General features: G+C 44.6%; 1 protein-coding gene across 1 annotated transcript; it reads right to left on the bottom strand.

Annotated features, from left to right (window-relative positions):
• Positions 1 to 808: 808 nt before the first annotated feature.
• Positions 809 to 8,810, bottom strand: PCDH8 (protocadherin 8). Its single transcript, XM_073663936.1, has 3 exons — positions 6,215 to 8,810; positions 4,616 to 4,823; positions 809 to 3,256 (listed from the first exon to the last, which is right to left on the bottom strand). The coding sequence occupies exons 1-3, from the start codon at positions 8,648 to 8,650 to the stop codon at positions 2,847 to 2,849; spliced, it is 3,054 nt and encodes a 1,017-aa protein (XP_073520037.1). The 5' UTR covers positions 8,651 to 8,810; the 3' UTR covers positions 809 to 2,846.
• Between the last annotated feature and the right edge of the window lie 13,037 nt (positions 8,811 to 21,847).

Consider the following 21,847-nt stretch of genomic DNA (forward strand, 5'->3'; position numbering starts at 1 on the left):
AATGGGCCGGAATTATGACGTCCTTCCGCCGTGGCCATGTTAAATGCCGCTGTCAGAGATTGAAAGCGACATTTAACTAATTAACAACCGCGGGTGGATCACGATTCCACCCGCGGCTATTAGGGGCACATGACAACTTTACAGATCTGCTGTCATGTGCCCAGTAATATGCGGGCTCAGCGCCGGAGCCCGCATGGGGTGCGGGGATCCCACCTAGGAGAGGGGGGGAGAGTTTTCTCAGCTCCAAAGTTCAGCTCCCTATTGATTTCAATGGGGTTCGGGTCCAGGTTCAAGTTCAGGTACAGTTCTGGCACCAGAACCAAACTTTGAACTGAAGTTTGGTCGGGTACCAGAACCCGAACTTCCATGGCTCCGCTCATCCCTGCTCCTAACCCTTCTACATACCTTATTTTAGCACAAAAGGAGAAGGCACTGCAACATGGAGATTGAAACATACACATAACATCCTAGGGGCCATAGAAATGTCTACAATTAGATTGTCCATTTATTTCATTGGAATTAGTCTAGAAATAACAAGCTTTATGATACAAAAACAGATGGGCCTCATTTATCAAAACTGTCTCAAAGGAAAACCATGCTTGTTGCAATAGCAGCCAATCAGAGTCCAACTTTCATTTTTTAAACAGCTGTTGTAAAATGAAAGCAGCTCCACGATTGGTTTCATTTAAACGGTTTTGATAAATCTGTCAGATGGCGTTTCAGTAGTGAACCCTAAGGCAAGTCACCACAATAAATGTGCAACACATATTACTAAAAATGCAGAATGCCCTGGAGATTTAACAGGAAGTTATTGACAATTCACAAATACTTTATTGTGTTTGATGGTGACATCAATCGTTGAAATAAAAACGCATTAGCATTGTATATGGTCCACTGGTGCATAATCTACAACTCACACTTCTCAGGTCAAGTATTTTCAAGGATTGTAAAAAAAAAAATGTACATTGCAACATATACATTTCAAGTGACTTAAGTTCTGAATTGTACTCATACACATAGTTCCTTTGGCAATAGTTTTTTTTTTGAAAATTTTTCATATAAAAATAGAACAATATCTCCCATTATTTACAAACTTATTACAAGTACACAGTAGTCATGTAATTTCACTACCAAATGGCAAGCCGTGTGTGAGATCAGAGCAAAAAACACACAGTAAAAAAATTAAATACTGCACATTTCATAAAAATTACAGAAACGTCAAACAATATTTGTTTACTCATATCAAATGATATCGACCTGACGGGAATGCAATCCCACCTTTTTTTTTTTCTTTGATTTAAGGCACATTGGGGGGAAATTATCAACATTTTGCCCTAATGCAAAAGTTACTCTCGGTCGGCACAAATCGATTCTATTGAATAAATAAAAAAATATTATGCATTTGAAAATGTTCCATTTGGTTGAATGATTTTTGCGCATCTAGAGTAAGACTTTGATAGATTCCTCCCATTGTTTAAATGAGTGTATGTGTGATTGTATAGAAGAAATACACAAGCACGCCGGCCACTGTTTATCCAGGTACAAGTACACTTACATAATGCTAGGACTGATATCGTCACACATCGTAGAATGTCACGTACACACGACTGATACATCTGATTGTTTTCATAAGTGAAGAGTATAGATCTTTATACAGAATGAATATGTCCACGGAGCTGCAAAACAGGCAAATGCTTCTGCACCTAGATAGTGCAAGGAAATAAATACTATATGAAAAATATTTTAATGCAAGACGAGAAATTTCATTCGTGGTGAATGGTTGATACTAAAGTGATTTTTCAACTGTGACCGTGGAATTAGTGTCTGAAAGGTCATGGATCTGGGGTGGATGAGCGTCTGTACAATGATTGATAGTGGTTGTATTTACCGTATAGGCAAAGTAGTGCAGCATAGTATAGGGGAGCAGCAAAGAAAGAGGGGAATGTTCTTTTTATTGTTGTTTTCTACTATTTGGGCTCGTTCACACAACTGTATTTTCGGTGCTTGTTTGTGAAAAAAAAAAACAGATGGCACTCGGACCAATGTTATTCAATGGAGCAATGCATGATTTTCCTCCAAAAATTGGAGGAGACTCATGTATAAAAGTCTATGGGTGCGTAAAAAAAAAATCGGATGTCACAGTACGGCATCTCATTTTTAGAAATACATTACAATTCGGTAACAAAGGAAATGATTAAAACTGATGCTGTAAAATAAAACAGATTGCAGATGGATGACAAATGAGAAAAAAAATTGGCCAGCTACAACTGAACGATTTTTTTATACGCTGGTGTGAACATGGCCTTTTAATATCATTTTTTACAACAAGGAATGGAGGAGAGATTGAGGGGCAGTACAAAGAAACCATGGCAGGTAAAGAAATCATAAATAAGGTCTATTTACAACATGTTCACCTCATTTATGAAAACTATAGCAAGAAAACCTAAGATGTTGCCAACACCAACCAATAAATCAGTGATGAAACCTGATTGGTTGGTTTGTGTAGCGCCACCTTTAGTCCTGCTCTGGTATTCATCACTGACGCCCAATGTTTGTTGATATATAATAACTCACAACCTGCGATCTGAATTTCTATGGTCTTGCATTGTTTTTGTCAAATTCAAATGATAATTTTTTGACAATTTTATAATTGGAAGACTTTGTAATAAATAAGCCCATAGACATCACTTGAACTATGGCAAATGAAGTGCATTAAGACTTCTTGTACCTAAATAAAGAATCCTTATTAACTATGGTCAATAACTTAAAACTCTTAGAGTTGTGTAGTCCCATTTACAGCGATTGTGACTGTCCGGAACAGACTGTACAGGTCCAATTGTGTCAGACTAAAGCTCGTCCTGTTCACAGGTGGTGTCCTGTGGTGGCACGTATCTGCTGGGGCCAGGAGACTTGTACAGAGGCATGCTGATTTCCTGCAGATCAGGGAGCCGGCCAGACCTCGGAGGGGAAATTAAATTAATTGTCCTACTCTCATAGTCTTTGGGTGGCACCTTCTCATACACACACTGGAGTCCGCCTGTTTTTTGGAGGTGTGCTTGAGCTGATGACGATTGGTAATAGTTATCTCTGTGCAGAGGATCTCGGGGGAGGGAGGTGCTCTTGCCAAAGCTGGAAACTGAAAGCTGGCCTGTGTGCATGGCGGCAGAATGGACATTTGGGGGTCTCCCACATGATGGACTCCAACAACGGTCAGAATGACCTAGGATCTTGCACTCAGTTGTACAGGCCCAAAGTCCTACAGGAAAAACAGTAGCAGTTAGAGAATAGCATGGAGATGAAAATATCTCGATTAGGGACAGGTATTGTAATTTCTATATAATCTATTCATATATATAAAACCATCACATTTATATATTTAGCTGCAGATCAGGTAACAGACTTCCTTACTGTCTGAAGACGTCAGATTCTTCTATTCTACAGCGTGACAGAACATCATCAGCCATTATTATTATTATTGTTCTCTCTCAGCCGATGTACAACTACGTATATTTTATGGATTTCAGGGTATTATGGATTGTATGATAGTAAGATTACTGGAAGATCTTTGAATTGACCTTGACTCTCATTTTCCGAATTACTTGCACAATTGGGGATATATTTATTTATTTTCTCTGACATTGGTAAAATACAAGTAACTGTTGGGCTCTCAGAGGGATCTAATCTTGTTACAATTGATAAAAGTGATAGATACATAGATATAGATGGAAGGAATGAAAGATTGAGAGACAGACAGAAAGACAAACTACAAACTGATACAGTATATATATATAGAGAGAGAGAGAGAGAGAGAGAGAGACTGCAAACTGGTAGAGATATATAGATAGCTAGACAGACAGATAGAAGGATAGAAAGATGAATACATTGATGGATGGATGGATATAGACAAACAGATAGATAAATAGAAGGATAGAGATAGAAGGATAGATGGATAGATATATGGATAGATAGAAGGATGGATATAGATAGATAGATAGATAGATAGATAGATAGATAGATAGATAGATAGATAGATAGAATGATGGATGCATGGATATATATATATGTGTTAGGCAGAGTAGTTGCCCATCAGGGGGAGGTTACCTTGCCGTGGTTGATGGGCACACATGAATTGGCCAATTTATGCGCTAAAAACCTTAATTGTTTGTAAGTACTTGTTGCTAAGCAAAACAGTTTCTAATATTTTCAATATTTTCACTGTTAAGACGTATCTTGGCCATATGGAGTGCTGCTGCATTCTTTTGATATATGGCAGCTGGCAGCAGTTCACACTAGGAGGTGCTGGTCAGGTTTTTCTGGTTTGTATATATATATATATATATATGGATAGATAGATATAGATAGATGGATGGATATATGGATAGATAGAAGGATGAATGATAGATATAGATAGACAGAAGGATAGATAAAATGATGGATGGATGGATATATATATATATATATATGGATAGATAGATAGATATAGATAGATGGATGATAAATAGATAAAAAGGATAGATAGATAGATAGATAGATAGATAGATAGATAGATAGATAGATAGGATGGATAGATAGGATGGATAGACAGCCCACAGCCAGGCCGCCCCTGCCCCCTCACCTGTCTGCATGTGGTTGATGAGGTCCTTCTTCAGGGCGTCCCCGCTGATGTCGGAGTCGCTGTCATTGAAGTCGCTGTCCCCTTTGCCGCTGTCCTTCCCGCTGAATTTCTCGGCCTCTCGGATGGTGATGGTGTTGAATGAGTGGCCCTTCCACACGGTGACTGTGGGCCCTCCTTCCTTGCCGTAGCCGGGGGCCGGGACATAGTTCTGCGGAGATAAGCGGTTATAGCGTGGGGTACAGCGCGGGGTACAGTGAGGGGTACAGGGAGGGGTACATCGCGGAGTTATAGCACGGGGTATAGTGCGGAGTTATAGCGGGGTATAGCGCGGAGTTAGTTATAGCGGGGTATAGCGCGGAGTTATAGCACGGGGTACAGCGCGGAGTTAGTTATAGCGGGGTACAGCGCGGAGTTATAGCGGGGTATAGCGCGGAGTTATAGCGGGGTACAGCGCGGAGTTATAGCGGGGTACAGCGCGGAGTTAGTTATAGCGGGGTACAGCGCGGAGTTATAGCGGGGTATAGCGCGGAGTTATAGCGGGGTACAGCGTGGAGTTATAGCGGGGTATAGCGCGGAGTTAGTTATAGCGGGGTATAGCGCGGAGTTAGTTATAGCGGGGTACAGCGCGGAGTTATAGTGGGGTATAGCGCGGAGTTAGTATAGCGGGGTACAGCGCGGAGTTATAGCGGGATACAGCGCGGAGTTATAGCGGGGTACAGCGCGGAGTTATAGCGGGGTACAGCGCGGAGTTAGTTATAGCGGGGTACAGCGCGGAGTTATAGCGGGGTATAGCGCGGAGTTAGTTATAGCGGGGTACAGTGCGGAGTTATAGCGGGGTATAGCGCGGAGTTAGTTATAGCGGGGTACAGCGCGGAGTTATAGCGGGGTACAGCGCGGAGTTAGTTATAGCGGGGTACAGCGCGGAGTTATAGCGGGGTATAGCGCGGAGTTAGTTATAGCGGGGTACAGCGCGGAGTTAGTTATAGCGGGGTACAGCGCGGAGTTAGTTATAGCGGGGTACAGCGCCGAGTTATAGCGGGGTACAGCGCGGAGTTAGTTATAGCGGGGTACAGCGCCGAGTTATAGCGGGGTACAGCGCGGAGTTATAGCGGGGTACAGCGCGGAGTTATAGCGGGGTACAGCGCGGAGTTAGTTATAGCGGGGTACAGCGCGGAGTTATAGCGGGGTACAGCGCGGAGTTAGTTATAGCGGGGTACAGCGCGGAGTTAGTTATAGCGGGGTACAGTGCGGAGTTATAGCGGGGTACAGCGCGGAGTTATAGCGGGGTACAGCGCGGAGTTAGTTATAGCGGGGTACAGCGCGGAGTTATAGCGGGGTACAGCGCGGAGTTAGTTATAGCGGGGTACAGCGCGGAGTTATAGCGGGGTATAGCGCGGAGTTAGTTATAGCGGGGTACAGCGCGGAGTTAGTTATAGCGGGGTACAGCGCGGAGTTAGTTATAGCAGGGTACAGCGCCGAGTTATAGCGGGGTACAGCGCGGAGTTAGTTATAGCGGGGTACAGCGCCGAGTTATAGCGGGGTACAGCGCGGAGTAGCCGCCTCCCTCTCCCGGCCGCTCCGGGCGGGCGCTCTCCTTACCTCGCTGCCGGCCGTCCTCAGCCTCTTCTGGGTGTCGTACAGGCAGGTGCTGAAGGTCTCCTCCGTGCTGGGCACTTCTGGGGCTGCCGCTGCCGCTGCTGCCGGCGTCTCGGTGCCGGTGAAGGGCACAGCGTTGGGGAAGGGTCTGGCATCGAACAGGTTGCCCTTCTGGCTGTCGATCAGCTCCTCGTCGTCCTGCTCGCCCTTCTCCAGCTCGGAGATGTCCCGCTCCGTCTTGCCCGCCTTGCTCTCCTTCCTGCGCTTGCTGCAGGTGGTGGCGATGGTGATGATGGCGGCCAGCAGCAGGGTGCAGCTCCCGGCCAGGACGATGATCACGATCAGGGGAACGTCCCAGTGGGAAACTTTCTCCTCCCAAGAACTTGGCTGCATGACTTCGTGGTTGGCAGGAGGGGTGGCGGCGGTGACCAGGCAGCTGAGGGTGGCGGTGCTGGAGATGGGGGGTCTGCCATTATCAGTGACGGTCACCACGGTCCTGTACACCTGCCCCAGGTCCTCGCTGACGTCTGCCGTCAGGTACAGCTCACCCGTCGCCTTGTTGATGGAGAACAGGTGGCGCCCCTCCTCGGAGAGGCTGAATGACAGCTCGGCGTTAACCCCTTCGTCCGCGTCCTTGGCTTTCACCTGGGTGATGAGGTAGCCGTGCGGCGCCCGGGCCGGGATCACCACCTCCGCGGAGCCGTTGGACAGCACGGGGTTAATGATGACGGGGGGGTTGTCGTTCTGGTCCACGATCTTGACCTTGATGATGGAGCTGCTGGAGAGCTGCGGGGAGCCGCCGTCGCCCGCCGTCACCCTGAGCTCCAGCTGCTGCAGGATCTCGTAGTTGAAGCTCCTGAGGGCGTAGATGGCCCCGGTGGCGGGATCCAGGGACACGTAGGTGGAGATCGGGGCCCCATTCACCTCGGACTCCACCAGTCTGTAGATGACTTTACCATTGTGCCCCAGATCGGGGTCTCTGGCGACCACCGTGGTGATGTACGCCCCGGGGGCATTATTCTCCAGCACTGACACCTCGTACATGGGTTTGGCAAACACCGGGGCATTGTCGTTCTCATCGCTCACCCTGATCGTGTACTGTTTGATGGTCTTAAACGGGGGCGACCCCAGGTCCTCGGCCATCACTGTCAGGTTGTACTCTGCGATCTTCTCCCGATCTAGGGCCGATGTGGTGACGATCATGAAGCTGTCCTCGTACGCCTGCTGCAGTCGGAAGTGCTCGTGTCCGTACAGAGTGCAGTGCACTTGGCCGTTGGCCCCCGAGTCCCTGTCCGTGGTGCTGATCAGGGCCACAAAGCTGTCCTTGGCGGCCGCCTCGGTGATGTAGGCGACCCCCGCGCTGATGGAGGTCAGGGGGGTGATGGTGATGGCGGGGGCGTTGTCATTCACATCCAGGACGTGGACCACCACCTTACAGGTGGCGCTCAGCGGGTTTGGCCCCAGGTCCTGAGCTTGGACATCAAACTCGTAGGTTTGCTTGGTCTCAAAGTCAACCTGACCTTCAAGCGTCAGGCGACCCGACTTGGGATCGATCTTAAAGAGCTGCCGGACCTCAGGGGACACCTGGGGGCTGAAGCCGTACACGATGTCTCCATTGGCTCCTTCGTCGGGGTCTTCCGCGTGGAGGTCCAGCAGCAGGTAGCCCACGGGGGCGTCCTCCATCAGCTCCACGGTCACGGCGCTCCGCTCAAACACCGGGCTGTTATCGTTAAAGTCCAGCACACGGATGTTAACCAGTGCGCTGCCGGAGCGAGAGGGGCTGCCCCCATCCATAGCCACCAGCTCCAAGGTGTAAGCTGCCTGGCTCTCCCGGTCCAGCTCCTTCATCAGCACCAAATCGGCGTACTTAACCCCATCCGCCCTGGTCTGGACATCGATGCTGAAGTGACTGTTGACCGAGATCTGGAAGCTCTGGATAGAATTGGAGCCCACATCCTCGTCCACGGCAATCTCCAGTGGGATCCTGGTGCCCACAGCAGCGCTCTCTGACACCTCCACAGGTATCTCCGGGCTGGGGAAGTGCGGACTATTGTCATTGATGTCCTTCACCTCCACCTCCACATGAATCAGCTTGAACTGCTCCTTGGAGAAGCTGACCACATCCAGGGCGAGGTTACAGGTGAGCGATCGCTTGCAGATCTGCTCCCGATCGATCCTCTCGCCGATGCTCAGCTGCCCGTCGGTCTCCCGGAGCCGGATCAGCGAGCTGTTAAACTGTTTCATCAGGCGGAAACTTCCCTCTCCGGGCAGGGAGAGGTGCATGTCCTCGGCGAGGGTCCCGATCACGGTGCCAGGGTCGTCCTCCTCATAAGTCCTGTATCGGATCGTCTTGCAGGTAGCAATGGACACCAGGGTAAAAAAGCACAGAAGGCAATAGTGGGCATTCCTGGGGGGACATCCTCGGCTCCGAACAGTCATGTTCCCCAGTCAGGAGTAGCGGCAGCAGGTGAACAGACAGGTGCCAGCAGACGATCTCTATGAAGACTGCATGAATGTCAGCAGGAGTGATAGTCTGCCCTGCAGAGGGTCCCGCCACACTGGCAATGATAGGTGTCTGTAGATCTGAGCTGGTCTGGACACTCTTAGGGGGGTTTTATAAGCTCAGACATGCAAATGAGCGCACTCAGCAGCCAATCACAGGCGCTCCTCTGACACCATCCTCTTGAATTCTTCCCATTGCATTGATTTAACTATTTCACTGGTGTGAACAGCAGCAATGAATTGATGTGCCAGGACTTGGTGGGTCCTCTAAGCCACAAAGGGCTTATTGCAGAAACTTAAAGGACACTGCTTTTGTTTTGTCTGTTTTCTCCTTTATCGATGCATATGAGATGACTGCAGGATACAGGAGCAAAGTGAGTGTTAACTATGAGAATGTGCCCCATACTATGGACCAGGTGCCCAGTTATGTACCAATACTCCAGATCTGCCTAGTTACCCACAACCGCATTTACACGTAAAGAGGCATACCCATCTCCAAGCTCCTATCCCAATATGTAGTCAGTGCAATAATAATAATATTAGCAAATACCTCCAATTAGAAATGTAGTATAGTTCTTCTGATTCGCTATGTCACTTACCCCATTTGTAGGGCATTACAGTAGCTTAGATATCCATGGTTATGTCCACTTACAACAAATTAACTGTCACTATATGAGTGGTCATAGCCATTGATACCTAAGCTACTGCAATTCCCTGCACATGGAGTAAGCAACATAGCTAATTAGAATAACTATACTACATTTCTAATTGGAGGTCTTTGCTAATATTATTATGACATCTACTACATATTGGGATAGGATCTTAGAGATGGCAATTCTCCTTTAAATATGAGACTATGCCCCATCTTCTGTGGAACAGGTGCTTGGTTATATACCCATGATTGACTCCAGATTTGCTTAGCTACCAACAACTGCATTTACACTTAAAGGGGCATCTCCAAGATCCTATCCCAATATATAGTAGGTATAATAATAATATTAGCAAATACCTCCAATTAGAAATGTAGTATAGTTATTCTGATTCGCTATGTTGCTTACCCCATGTGCAGGGCATTACAGTAGCTTAGGTATAAATGGTTATGTCCACTTACAACAAATTAACTGGCACTATATGTGTGACCATAACCATGTATATCTAAGCTACTGCAATGCCCTTCACATGGGGTAAGTGACATAGCTAATCAAAATAACTATACTACATTTCTAATTTGAGGTATTTGCTATATTATACCTACTACATATTGGGATAGGATCTTGGAGATGGGAACTCCCTTTAAATATGAGAATGTGCCCCCTACTGTGGACCAGGTGCCAGTTATGTACCAATGCACTGATTCCAGATCTGCCTAGTTACCCACCACCACATTTCCACCTAATAATGATCAGAGCAGAGGCCATAAATAAGATTGAAGGATTCCCCTGAAGCCAGGGCATGCAGGGATCTGCCCATCACAGTGATCTGGTCGGGTGAGAGCCTCTGATCACGGCTGCAGTTTGCTCGTCAGATGACTGTGCTGTGCGTTAGTATGAATGTCACTTACCCTGGTGGCTTTCATAAGCCCTGGACACTAGCAGACCCAAGAAAGAATTAAATGTTCCAGATAGGATTTAGCTGAAGCTTGAGGAGCTTTGGAAAGGTTTCAAAGATCAGACAGTATCAAAGGCTTATGAAGCTCTTGTTAGCCCCAGGATAATGGCATGGCAGGCTATCCCATTGGAGACACCAATGTCTGTATTATGTCAGCATGACAGGCACAGAGGAGCAAAGTTGAACAGTTTCCACAGAGGAATTGGAGTAAGATGAATATAATGAGCAGGCGCCACATGTATCCATTCTCCACCTCCATTCAGCACCAATCAGTGCCATAACTCCTTGGCTAAATGATGATATGTGCTGAATGGAGGACAATAGCCTTTCCCTATTAGAATGCATTTAGTAAGCGATCCCTCCTGATGCTCTGTTCCGCCTATTTAGGGGATTTTCATTTTTTTGCTAACAGGGCCTCTCTGGGAAGCAACACCAGTCTCCTTCCAGGCTCACAAAAACACAGTAGGGGGTTAAACCTGGCACGAACCTTCAGGGACTCAACCATCTGCCTTTTCAATGTATGAAGACATATACACTGTGCTGCGGATCACCAGTTTTTACTAGCCCCAGGCTACTGTAACACCAAGCACGTGTACTACACATTTCATTATGCCCAGACCAGCCCCACTAAGAGCGGCTACAGCAATTATTACTTAGCTCAAACTCATTGCAAGTTTCATAGATTCATGTCAAGGACTTTATGAGACTTTAGTAAACCTGCGAAGATGGAGGTCAGTGATGCATTTCTTCCATAGACCTATTAGGTAAGGGGACAGTAAATCTAACAGTATATGTCATCTGTATTTCATGTGCACTATAATGCAGGTGTTACTGCTGTCCATCAGCAGACGCTGAATGTAGGGGACAAAAAAAAATATCCCCCAATGATCTATATTTATAGAAATATTATATGAAAAAAAACATCATTTTTAACAAGGTTATATTTGTGCAGTAGTTCAAGGGTTACTACTAGAAGAAAGCAAGATTCCAGCAAGAAGATCCCGTATAAGCACTTTTATTACAACATATTAAAATCTATGTAGAAAAAATCCTTCTACCACCATAGAAAAAGGCAGACGCATTTCAGACACTGTTGGGACTGTGTCTGAAACTCGTCTGCTTTTTTCTATGGTGGTGGAAGGATTTTTTCTACATGGATTTTAACATGTTGTAATAAAAGTACTTTTATAGGATCTTCTTGCTGGAATCTTGCTTTCTTCTAGCTCCTGCAGTACTGCAAGTCTCGGTGCAATTGGTATCCTTATCCTGTAGGTGAGCTGACCTTCACTTTCTATTCAGTCAAGGTCTACTACTTCTTCCATTTAATAGGTTTCTTCAGCCATCTAACATACCAAGTGTAGACAAAGAGGTAAATTTGCAGCTTATGAAAATTGGCTAAAGCAAGAATCATGTGCACTTTGTGACGCAGGATAAGGGGTCATTTTTGGTTGCATATTTTTGAGCCAAAACCCGAAGTGGATCCAGGAAGAAAAAGTCCTTACTTCATATTTTCCATTCATTCTGACTCTGGCTCAAAAAACTGCATGACTTATTCCAGCCTAAAATGGCTTGAAAATAGTTACACGTCAACTGAGTACTGCTAGTCATTACACAGATCAGATATTTTTGCAGCTTCATTACAGAGGACCTGTCACCAGGTCAAAAAGGTTAAATTTCCGCTCCTTTTTTATTCCCGCTGCTCCCCTCATTATTATTATTAATATATATATTTTTTTTTAAATCCCCCATACTGTTCCAAAGATATGGTCCTTTTTATTGGTGCTAATTTTTATCGTCTTTGCCAATGGGGCGTTGCTCACATTGCAATAATGCAAAGCAACCTAAAGACACGCCCCCAGAGAATTCTGTGAGCCACGCCCACTTGGAAAAAGACCTTAAAATTAGCACTATATAAAAAAAAAACATTTCTCGGAAATGGTGTGACGGATTAAAAAAAAAACAAAAACGGATACTCAGGGACGCAGTAGGAAGCTAAAACTGGTCACTTTTGACCTGATGACTGGTCCTCTTTAGCAATGGTTTTACATGTTGCCTTTTAGCAAAAATTATACATTTTATCCAGATGTTGGATGAAAATCAATAGGAATTATGTAACATGCTACAAATACGGCGCTTTTTGTAACATTTGTTTCAAGCTTTCGCTATGTTTTTTTTTGATCTTTGGCATTTTTTTTCAACTGCAACAAGCTCTATGTGTGTGCATTTTTTCAAGCGTTTTACCAAGACTTTTTTATAGGAAAAAACAAAGCAAAATACATGTGTGAACGTAGCCTAAAAGACTTCTAGCAGAAGTAGGTATTAGGGACGAACAAAAAGATGTGCACTGAAGTCCACTTTGGTCCCCGGGGCAGAAGGATCTCGGCACTTGAATGCTGGCATCCATGGCACCTCTTGAGAATACTTGGTACCCTGGAGGCATTCGAGGGCCGGCTAAGAAAGTTCACATTGCCCTAGTCCGGCACCCATGGAGCACTGAAGTGGGCGCCGGGCCAGGGTAGTGATATTCTGTTGTCTCATCTCTAGCAGGCATGGCGGAGGTACCAAGGCTTCCTAGTCAGTTATATATAGGAGACAATGTTCACAGATATGTAACAGATCAGACACTATTTCATATCGGAAGCACTGAGCTGGCACAGACGGCATCTGTTCTACCGCAATATGTTTGCAGTTGGGAAAATTATCCCTGCATGATATCCACAATGATGAGAGCGGTTTTGTAGGTGATAACTCTTTCCTACAATTGTAGCTATCATTTATGACAATTGATGTACATGTAGCTTCTTCTATGATATTGGATTATTGACTCATGAATATACCTAAAATATGGCACCATTATGCTCATATGGCCACTGTGCACACTGTGCATGCTGATGGCTAGGCAATGAGCATGCACGCTCCAAAATACTACTATAAGCAACAACATGTGAAAACTACATGTAAGAACAGGTTTCAATTCCTTTACTTCTGATGGACTGAATTTCCATTAGTGCAATTTTTTAGTGAAAGCTACCTTTACGTATCCTGCAAATAAGCATGTGAAATCCATCTGGGTTCATGCTAGAAACCTACAGGCACTCCATGTGCTTGTGTACAGTGCCTCCTTAAAGGGGTTATCCAGCCTTAGGCTACAAGTCTGCAGTCACACTATGTGACAGCAGACTTGTGAATCCTTAGCGCGTGCACTGCTCGGTATGAGGATTCTCCAGTGCTGGCGCCACGAGCGAGTGGTCATGTGACCGCAGGTATGCAATTTGTATACTTCCGACCACATTCATAGATTGTACATATTATTTAAAGGGAACCTGTCACTTCCAAAAATGCTATTTTCCTTCAAATATAGTAGTAATCTCCAGGTAAATGGCAGGCTTAGTGGACCAGCAGCTGCAGGGAGAAAATGAAGTTTTATTCTCCCTGCAGCTGCTTACTTCCCGTCATTGGGGCGGTGCAGGGGATTGTAACAGTCACTGATCACTACACAGTGAGCTCGCTGTAATCACTCCCCTGTGCATTGATTGACAGCCTGATCTGCAATGTACAGTATGTGTGAAGGGTGTACAGGGGGAGTTCTTATAGTGCATTCACTGTGTAGTCAGCGGTGACTGTAATAGTTCTCTGCACCACCCAAATGACTGTAAGCGAGCGGCTGCAGGGACTATAAAACATCATTTTCTCTTTGCAGTTGCACATCCAGTAAGTTGGCCAGAAGTGATAGAAAAAGCATTTTCTTGCAGATTACCTCTATATCTAGATGTACATAGTGTTTCTAGAGACCACAGGTTCCCTTTAATTTTGTAAAATTATGGTAAAAAATGCAACATGGCACCCTTAGGGTATGTTCACATGCAGCATTTTTGCAGCATTTTTCTTTCAGTGTTTTTTATGCAAACAAGAAGCTGTATTTTACAGCACCTAAAAAAGCTATGAGATTTCTGAAATCTCCTGCACACGCTTAGCTTTATTTTTCCTGACTTAATTTGAGAACTGCTGTGCTTTGTAAATATGCAGCGGCACTTTCAGCGTTTTTGTAGCGTTTTTCCACCCATAGAAAGCAATGAGAAAGTGCATAAACTCTGCATTTTTCCTTGCATTTTTGCTGGGTTTTTGGAGAATAAAAGTAGCTTTATTAAACACATGAGTAATCAGTACGAAAAAATTAGCGAAAAAATGCAGCTAAACCTGAGTTTTGAATGGAGTATTACTGCAAGAAAACAGATTTTGGATGCAGAAAAAAATGCATCTATAACGCTGCGTGTGGACATAGCCTTACAGCAGGCTTGGACTGGCCCACAGGAGAACAGGTGAATCCCCCGGTAGGCCTCTTTGCAGGACTGGACTCCACACCCCCCTATATGAGCAGTAGATGGCATAATACACGATTCACTAGGGCCAGAAAGAGGAAGCATCTCATTCATTAAACAACCTGCCCAGATTATTATGTAGCAGCGGAGGTTAATATGTGAATGAGGGTAATGTAATATTTCCATATAGCTGGACAGTGGACCCCCACAGTTAATGTTACTGGTGGGCCCTTGCCACCCCAGTCCAATGCTGCCTTATAGTATTGAAATATCTACACTACTGGGTATTTGATGCTTTATGCCATTGCTAAGTAGGAAATACAACAGCAAATGTTCATTTTAGCCTGAAGTTGTTAATAGCCCTTCTTAATGAGAGGACATCAGCGCGCGTACAGGAGAATGCTTGGCTCCGACTCGTACAGTTCTCCTGATGATTATCACACGTAGATCTATGTACTTCACATATCTGAAGGAATATCTGGTTCTCCAGTCCTCTAGGGGCTTGTAGCTGGAAAATTAAATGTGGTCTCTTTCTCACCCCAATTTAATCAGCACTAGGCAGCGACTTAGCACTCTTTGGTATATGTTATCAGGAGGGTGAATCCATTGTGTACCAGTGCAAGCTTTAAGCATCCTGTTTGTGCCCGCTTTTCAATTCAGACACATCCATTATTTTAATGATTAGGGCTGTGTGGTTACAGTGGTGGTGATTACAGCGTATTACTTTTTATGTGTAGTGGAATGGCTTAGCAATCTCTTTGAAGCATCCAGCCAGCTATTTTGATAATGTAATAAGGCTTCTCTAGGAAGAGAAGAACACATAATACAGGGAGGGAAGCGGGGCAGACATCTCCAACACATACAGCGACATGAGGATGTGAGTGATACCTGCCATGTGTGATAGCTGCCATCTGTGATACCTGCCATGTGGGATAGCTGCCATGTGTGATACCTGCCATGTGTGATACCTGCCATGTGTGATACCTGCCATCTGTGATACCTGCCATGTGTGATACCTGCCATCTGTGATACCTGCCATGTGTGATACCTGCCATCTGTGATACCTGCCATCTGTGATACCTGCCATGTGTGATAGCTGCCATGTGTGATACCTGCCATGTGTGATAGCTGCCATGTGTGATACCTGCCATGTGTGATACCTGCCATGTGTGATACCTGCCATGTGTGATATCTGCCATCTGTGATACCTGCCATGTGTGATACCTGCCATGTGTGATAGCTGCCATGTGTGATACCTGCCATGTGTGATAGCTGCCATCTGTGATACCTGCCATGTGTGATAGCTGCCATCTGTGATACCTGCCATGTGTGATACCTGCCATGTGTGATACCTGCCATGTGTGACAGCTGCCATCTGTGATACCTGCCATCTGTGATACCTGCCATGTGTGATACCTGCCATGTGTGATATCTGCCATCTGTGATACCTGCCATGTGTGATACCTGCCATGTGTGATAGCTGCCATGTGTGATACCTGCCATGTGTGATAGCTGCCATCTGTGATACCTGCCATGTGTGATAGCTGCCATCTGTGATACCTGCCATGTGTGATACCTGCCATGTGTGATACCTGCCATGTGTGACAGCTGCCATCTGTGATACCTGCCATCTGTGATACCTGCCATGTGTGATACCTGCCATGTGTGACAGCTGCCATCTGTGATACCTGCCATCTGGGATACCTGTCATGTGTGATACCTGCCATGTGTGACAGCTGCCATCTGTGATACCTGCCATCTGGGATACCTGCCATGTGTGATACCTGCCATGTGTGATACCTGCCATGTGTGATACCTGCCATGTGTGATAGCTGCCATCTGTGATACCTGCCATGTGTGATACCTGCCATCTGTGATACCTGCCATGTGTGATACCTGCCATCTGTGATACCTGCCATGTGTGATACCTGCCATCTGTGATACCTGCCATCTGTGATACCTGCCATGTGTGATAGCTGCCATGTGTGATACCTGCCATGTGTGATAGCTGCCATGTGTGATAGCTGCCATGTGTGATACCTGCCATGTGTGATAGCTGCCATCTGTGATAGCTGCCATCTGTGATACCTGCCATGTGTGATACCTGCCATCTGTGATACCTGCCATGTGTGATACCTGCCATCTGTGATAGCTGCCATGTGTGATAGCTGCCATGTGTGATACCTGCCATGTGTGATAGCTGCCATGTGTGATACCTGCCATGTGTGATAGCTGCCATGTGTGATAGCTGCCATGTGTGATACCTGCCATGTGTGATATCTGCCATCTGTGATACATGCCATGTGTGATACCTGCCATGTGTGATAGCTGCCATGTGTGATACCTGCCATGTGTGATAGCTGCCATCTGTGATACCTGCCATCTGTGATACCTGCCATCTGTGATACCTGCCATGTGTGATACCTGCCATCTGTGATACCTGCCATGTGTGATACCTGCCATGTGTGACAGCTGCCATCTGTGATACCTGCCATCTGTGATACCTGCCATCTGGGATACGTGCCATGTGTGATACCTGCCATGTGTGATAGCTGCCATGTGTGATACCTGCCATCTGGGATACCTGCCATGTGTGATAGCTGCCATGTGTGATACCTGCCATCTGGGATACCTGCCATGTGTGATACCTGCCATCTGTGGTATCTGCCATCTGTGATAGCTGCCATGTGTGATAGCTGCCATGTGTGATAGCTGCCATGTGTGATACCTGCCATGTGTGATACCTGCCATGTGTGATACCAGCCATGTGTGGTATCTGCCATCTCTGCTCCCAGTCAACTGCTTCATTTGCTGATTTTGTTTTAGTATATACAGCATACCCCTATTATAATAAATGGCAGCCTGGAATAAGGATCGAAGCCGGATTCCCTTCACATCTGTAGTGCCATTGGTTATTGTTTGATTATCCTATTAACAAGTGAAAAATATCTTCAAGCTTTCCTTAAAGTAGAATGAAAAAGGAAAAACACATCCTAGAATTGCTATACTTTCATCAGACGCACATACTCTGCAGTTTACTGGTATGTGAGAGCAGTGTGCGCTGCCTGATGCAATCACTGCTATATCTGCTTTGTGGAAATACCAAGGTTTGTAGCTTTGTGCCCACTTTGCCCACATTTGTCTATCTGAAATAGCCAGGTCAGTGTGTTGTTCCATTTAATGACATATTTTGATATTGATCTTACTTAAAGGAGTATTCCCATCTCCAAGATCCTATCCCAATATGAAGAAGGTGTAATAATAATAATATTAGCAAATACCTCAGATTAGAAATTTAGTATAGTTTTTTTGATTAGGCTGTTTACACACTCGCCCCATGTGAAGAATTTACCAACCTTATTTTGGCCGATGCATGAAAATGTCTTACGTGCTCTAATTCCAGCACTTAATAGTGAAATCAATCCCTCTCTCATTCCTTTCCTCTATTACTTCCTCTGCTTTATTTTCCTGCTTTGATACATTTCTTATATATTGCACAGTTTCAAGAGTGTAATTCTTCAGTATCCATGGAACTCAATGGAAATCTATCATGTTCTAAATAATGACACAACCGGCTAAAGATAGGAATTTTACTCATCCATTTCTGAAGGACACTTTTAGAAGTCGAAGCATACATGAATATCATCTCATGGGCAAAATGTGATTTTTTTTTTCTCCTCACATCTGCACGCTGTCACATAGAAACCTGGCATGAAACCAAGAAAGACAAGGTTAATTATCCAGAGGATCAACTATTTTTATCAGGTTATGGTCACACTCAATTGTTTAATGCTATTAAATGTCTGCCTATGTGTGACATTCAAGATCACCGCTTTGTCCTACTTTGTCTTTATCTCCTAATTGTTCATTCCGTCGGTGCAACATATCTAGGGTGTGTTGTCTGCGCCGTGGAGTCTTGTCACTGAGCGATGCTTCCCGTCACATCTCTGCTCCAGAACTGTACATCCTATGTCCACAACGCTTTCCTCCCTCTGGGGTTATATTCTATTTACCGAGCTATGGCTGACTACAGGCATAACATAGTCTAACATACAATAAACAGCTTGATATTTTTTATACAAAAGTATTATTTTATTATAAGCAAATATAAATATTAATGTAACTACTCATGAAAATAATGTTGCCATTCTCCGCCATGGTGTTATACCCACTACCTGTGGATCCCTTCATACTACGCACACACTGTATACACTTATTTCTAATGCCTTTGTGTCCATATCCTGATCTTATGCTTGAATCTGACTATTTGGGCCTATGGTCCAGTCATTGTGCTTTAGCGACCTTTCTTGATCAAAGCAATTTCTTTTAATCCCTGGATTTTTATACAAGCTTTATTGTGTACTTGACCTTTGGCAGAGTGAATGCTGTCTGGCAAAGCCATTAGGCATAGTTTGGTGATTACATTTGTTGGTATCATTTAAAATGGTCAGGCCATGTGTATATATATACGGTATATATATATATATATATATATATATATATATATATATATATATATATATATATATATATATACTGTATATAGATAGATATGTGCTGTATAATATTAAGCAACTGTACGCCTTTACATTTATAGTGTTGCCTATGGCATGTGGCCATTGGCCACCCATAGGTACGCACAGTGTCTGACAACGGGACAGCAGGACAATGTGCCACATTCAGTTCTGAGAGAGGGTCTTGAGCCACATCTAGAGCTCCCCCTGAGTAGAGATATCCAGCTCCTGTCTCCCCCACAGTAGTCACACCCAGAGCCCCCATTATTGGTGTAACAGAAGCCCAAGTTTACACCAAGGTAGTATACTATCATCCAGGGATTCCCACCTTACCCCCATTTAGTGTTATCGCATCAAGCACTCCCCCCAAGCTATCACATCCAGCTTCAAGCTCCCCCTTTATTATTATCCTATGTCCAGCTTAGCAGTTCCATATTTTATCTCTCCAACTACAAGACCACTATATGTGCGGCCAGATCTGCTCTTCTGTGTAGGGCTACTCACATAAGTGACCACCTGTAGACCTGCTCTTCATAACTGTTTGCTAGACCTGGTGCTATTGTATTAAGTTGGCAGAGAGCCATGAGCCAAACATCATGGTCCCACGACCAAAAGGTTGGGGATACTTGCTTTATAGTGTGCCAAGCAAATATGACCCCTGTGCTGGCTGTGCCATTCTTGCCAAAGATTGCTGACCCCTGCCACATAGCAGGGAATTAAGCCTAAGTGACCTCTGAACCACATACTGTGACTCTGTTCCTTGTCTCTGGACTTACCTATCTAGTACTGATCCTGCCCATCTTTGACTACATATCCAAAGCTTGATTAATCACATTGCAAGAGATAGGCTGAACCGGATGCACTCATGTCTTTTTCAGCCTTACAAATGATGTTACTAAGTATGCTATTTCCTATGAGAGCCTCCTCTTGTTATAACAAACTCTATGCCTCCAAGTTCAGATACATTTTTATCTCTTGAGGATGGCTGCAGTTTCATCCTTAAACACTAGGTGGCGACTAGCAGCAAAGTCATTGAGACTCTGCTTGTGGATTTTGGGTGACTTGCTTAGGAAGGTGAAATATACTAAAGATTTTGTTCACCACAGTCTACCTATTGGTAAACCAGAACCAGTTTGGTCAATCTTGTTCACTGTTTTTCATATTATTATAATGCCTCGCACCATGACGTGATTACAATTAGCCTTCAATAAAAATATTAATAAAGTAGCCTAACAAATTTATCCTGTGACTGTAATGGTAGTCCTTCAGGGTTAAGAACATGGCACTCCGTAACTTGTATATGCATGTTGAATGCTGTTGTACGGGTATTTTCAAGTTTAAAAGTTATCCCCTATCCACAGGAATCTCTGATCTCTGGGGGTCTAACTGCCATGGCCCCCACCGATCCCAAGAGCCTGGGCTCTGAAGATCATTGTCTGAATGTTCGGAGGTTGATCATTGACAATATTATTCCATTCATTATTAATGGGAGCACCAGGGAGTGCTGAGTGCTGCACTCGGCTAATCTTTGGAGCTCCTATTATGAATGGAGTAGTACTGTGCATGATCGACCTCCGATCTGACCACAGTGGTTGGATCCCCAGAGATTGGAAAGTTATCAACTATCCTATGGATAGGAGATAACTTCCAAACTTGAGAATGCTCTTTTAATCATTTTGCACTTGACACTATTAGTTCCTATCACAGAGCCTGTAGTGGGGAAAGCTTTATATCACCATGGTAATTCCTGTTAATATCATGTATATTTAACCAATAGCTGATAAATGTCTTCAATATACTGTTATGGAGAGGATTCTTTTGTTGTTACAAAAATGTCCCCTGATGAAGCCATCCAGAACGGCGATACGTGTAGGGTGTTTTTTGCTTATGACTTTATTTCTGATTCTTTGGTTTACATCTTTTTGGTTCACTGTATTTGGGGGTTTAAGGGTTGGTGCTTCATTATTATTTTGTATGTTTCACATATAACAGAGATCATACTTACATTTTGTCTGACTGATTATTATTTATTATTTCCTTACTGCTGTTTATATCGTAAGTAGTGTTGAGCATTCCGATACTGAAATATCGGGTATCGGCCGATATTCGCGGTATCGGAATTCCGATACTTAATTCCGATACTATTGCAATATCGTATACCGGAATCGGAAGTTCCCATAATGCAATGAGACATTTTCATTTTATTCAGCCAATGAGGATCCTAAGAAGTGTGGGCACATCCTGTTAGGCATGTAGGCATCTTAACTAATGGCATGGCTGTGATTGGCTGCTGAAATGATGTCATGATGCACTATAAAAGCCACCGCCGCCATTTTGAGCTCACTCTGCTGTGAATTCAGTTAGGGATAGGACGCTGTTGTTCTGAGGGACAGTTTTAGCTACCTATTTGCTCTATACTGCTTTACCCAAGCTACTTTCTAAATCACTGTGCCTTGCAGTGCTAGTGCACAGTTCCCTGTGCTGTTCACCGCTATCTGCAAGGTCTGTGTGTGTGAGTGCAGCTCACCCTGTAGTGTGTGCTTCAGCCAAGTCTGGTTGTAGTGCACTCAGTGTGTGTCACTGCCTCATACATTGTCCTTTTTTGCCAATTCATAATTTTTCCTGATATCTCCTATTAGTGTGGTGGTTCCATCTGTATTCAGCTAAATTGGTTCCAAACACACTATATAGGA

Source organism: Phyllobates terribilis, unplaced genomic scaffold (assembly GCF_046119375.1).
Source record: "Phyllobates terribilis strain yellow unplaced genomic scaffold, ASM4611937v1 Scaffold_2__4_contigs__length_985480577, whole genome shotgun sequence".
In the NCBI taxonomy this organism is placed as follows: domain Eukaryota; kingdom Metazoa; phylum Chordata; class Amphibia; order Anura; family Dendrobatidae; genus Phyllobates; species Phyllobates terribilis.

What these genes read in the sequence shown, in the direction of transcription:
- PCDH8 (XM_073663936.1), bottom strand. Translation starts at nt 8,650, where the DNA reads ATGACTGTTCGGAGCCGAGGATGTCCCCCCAGGAATGCCCACTATTGC. An exon ending in TGAGGACGGCCGGCAGCGAG is followed by an intron (nt 4,824 to 6,214) that starts GTAAGGAGAGCG and finishes TTATCTCCGCAG; the next exon opens with AACTATGTCCCGGCCCCCGG. An exon ending in CATCAACCACATGCAGACAG is followed by an intron (nt 3,257 to 4,615) that starts GTGAGGGGGCAG and finishes TTTTTCCTGTAG; the next exon opens with GACTTTGGGCCTGTACAACT.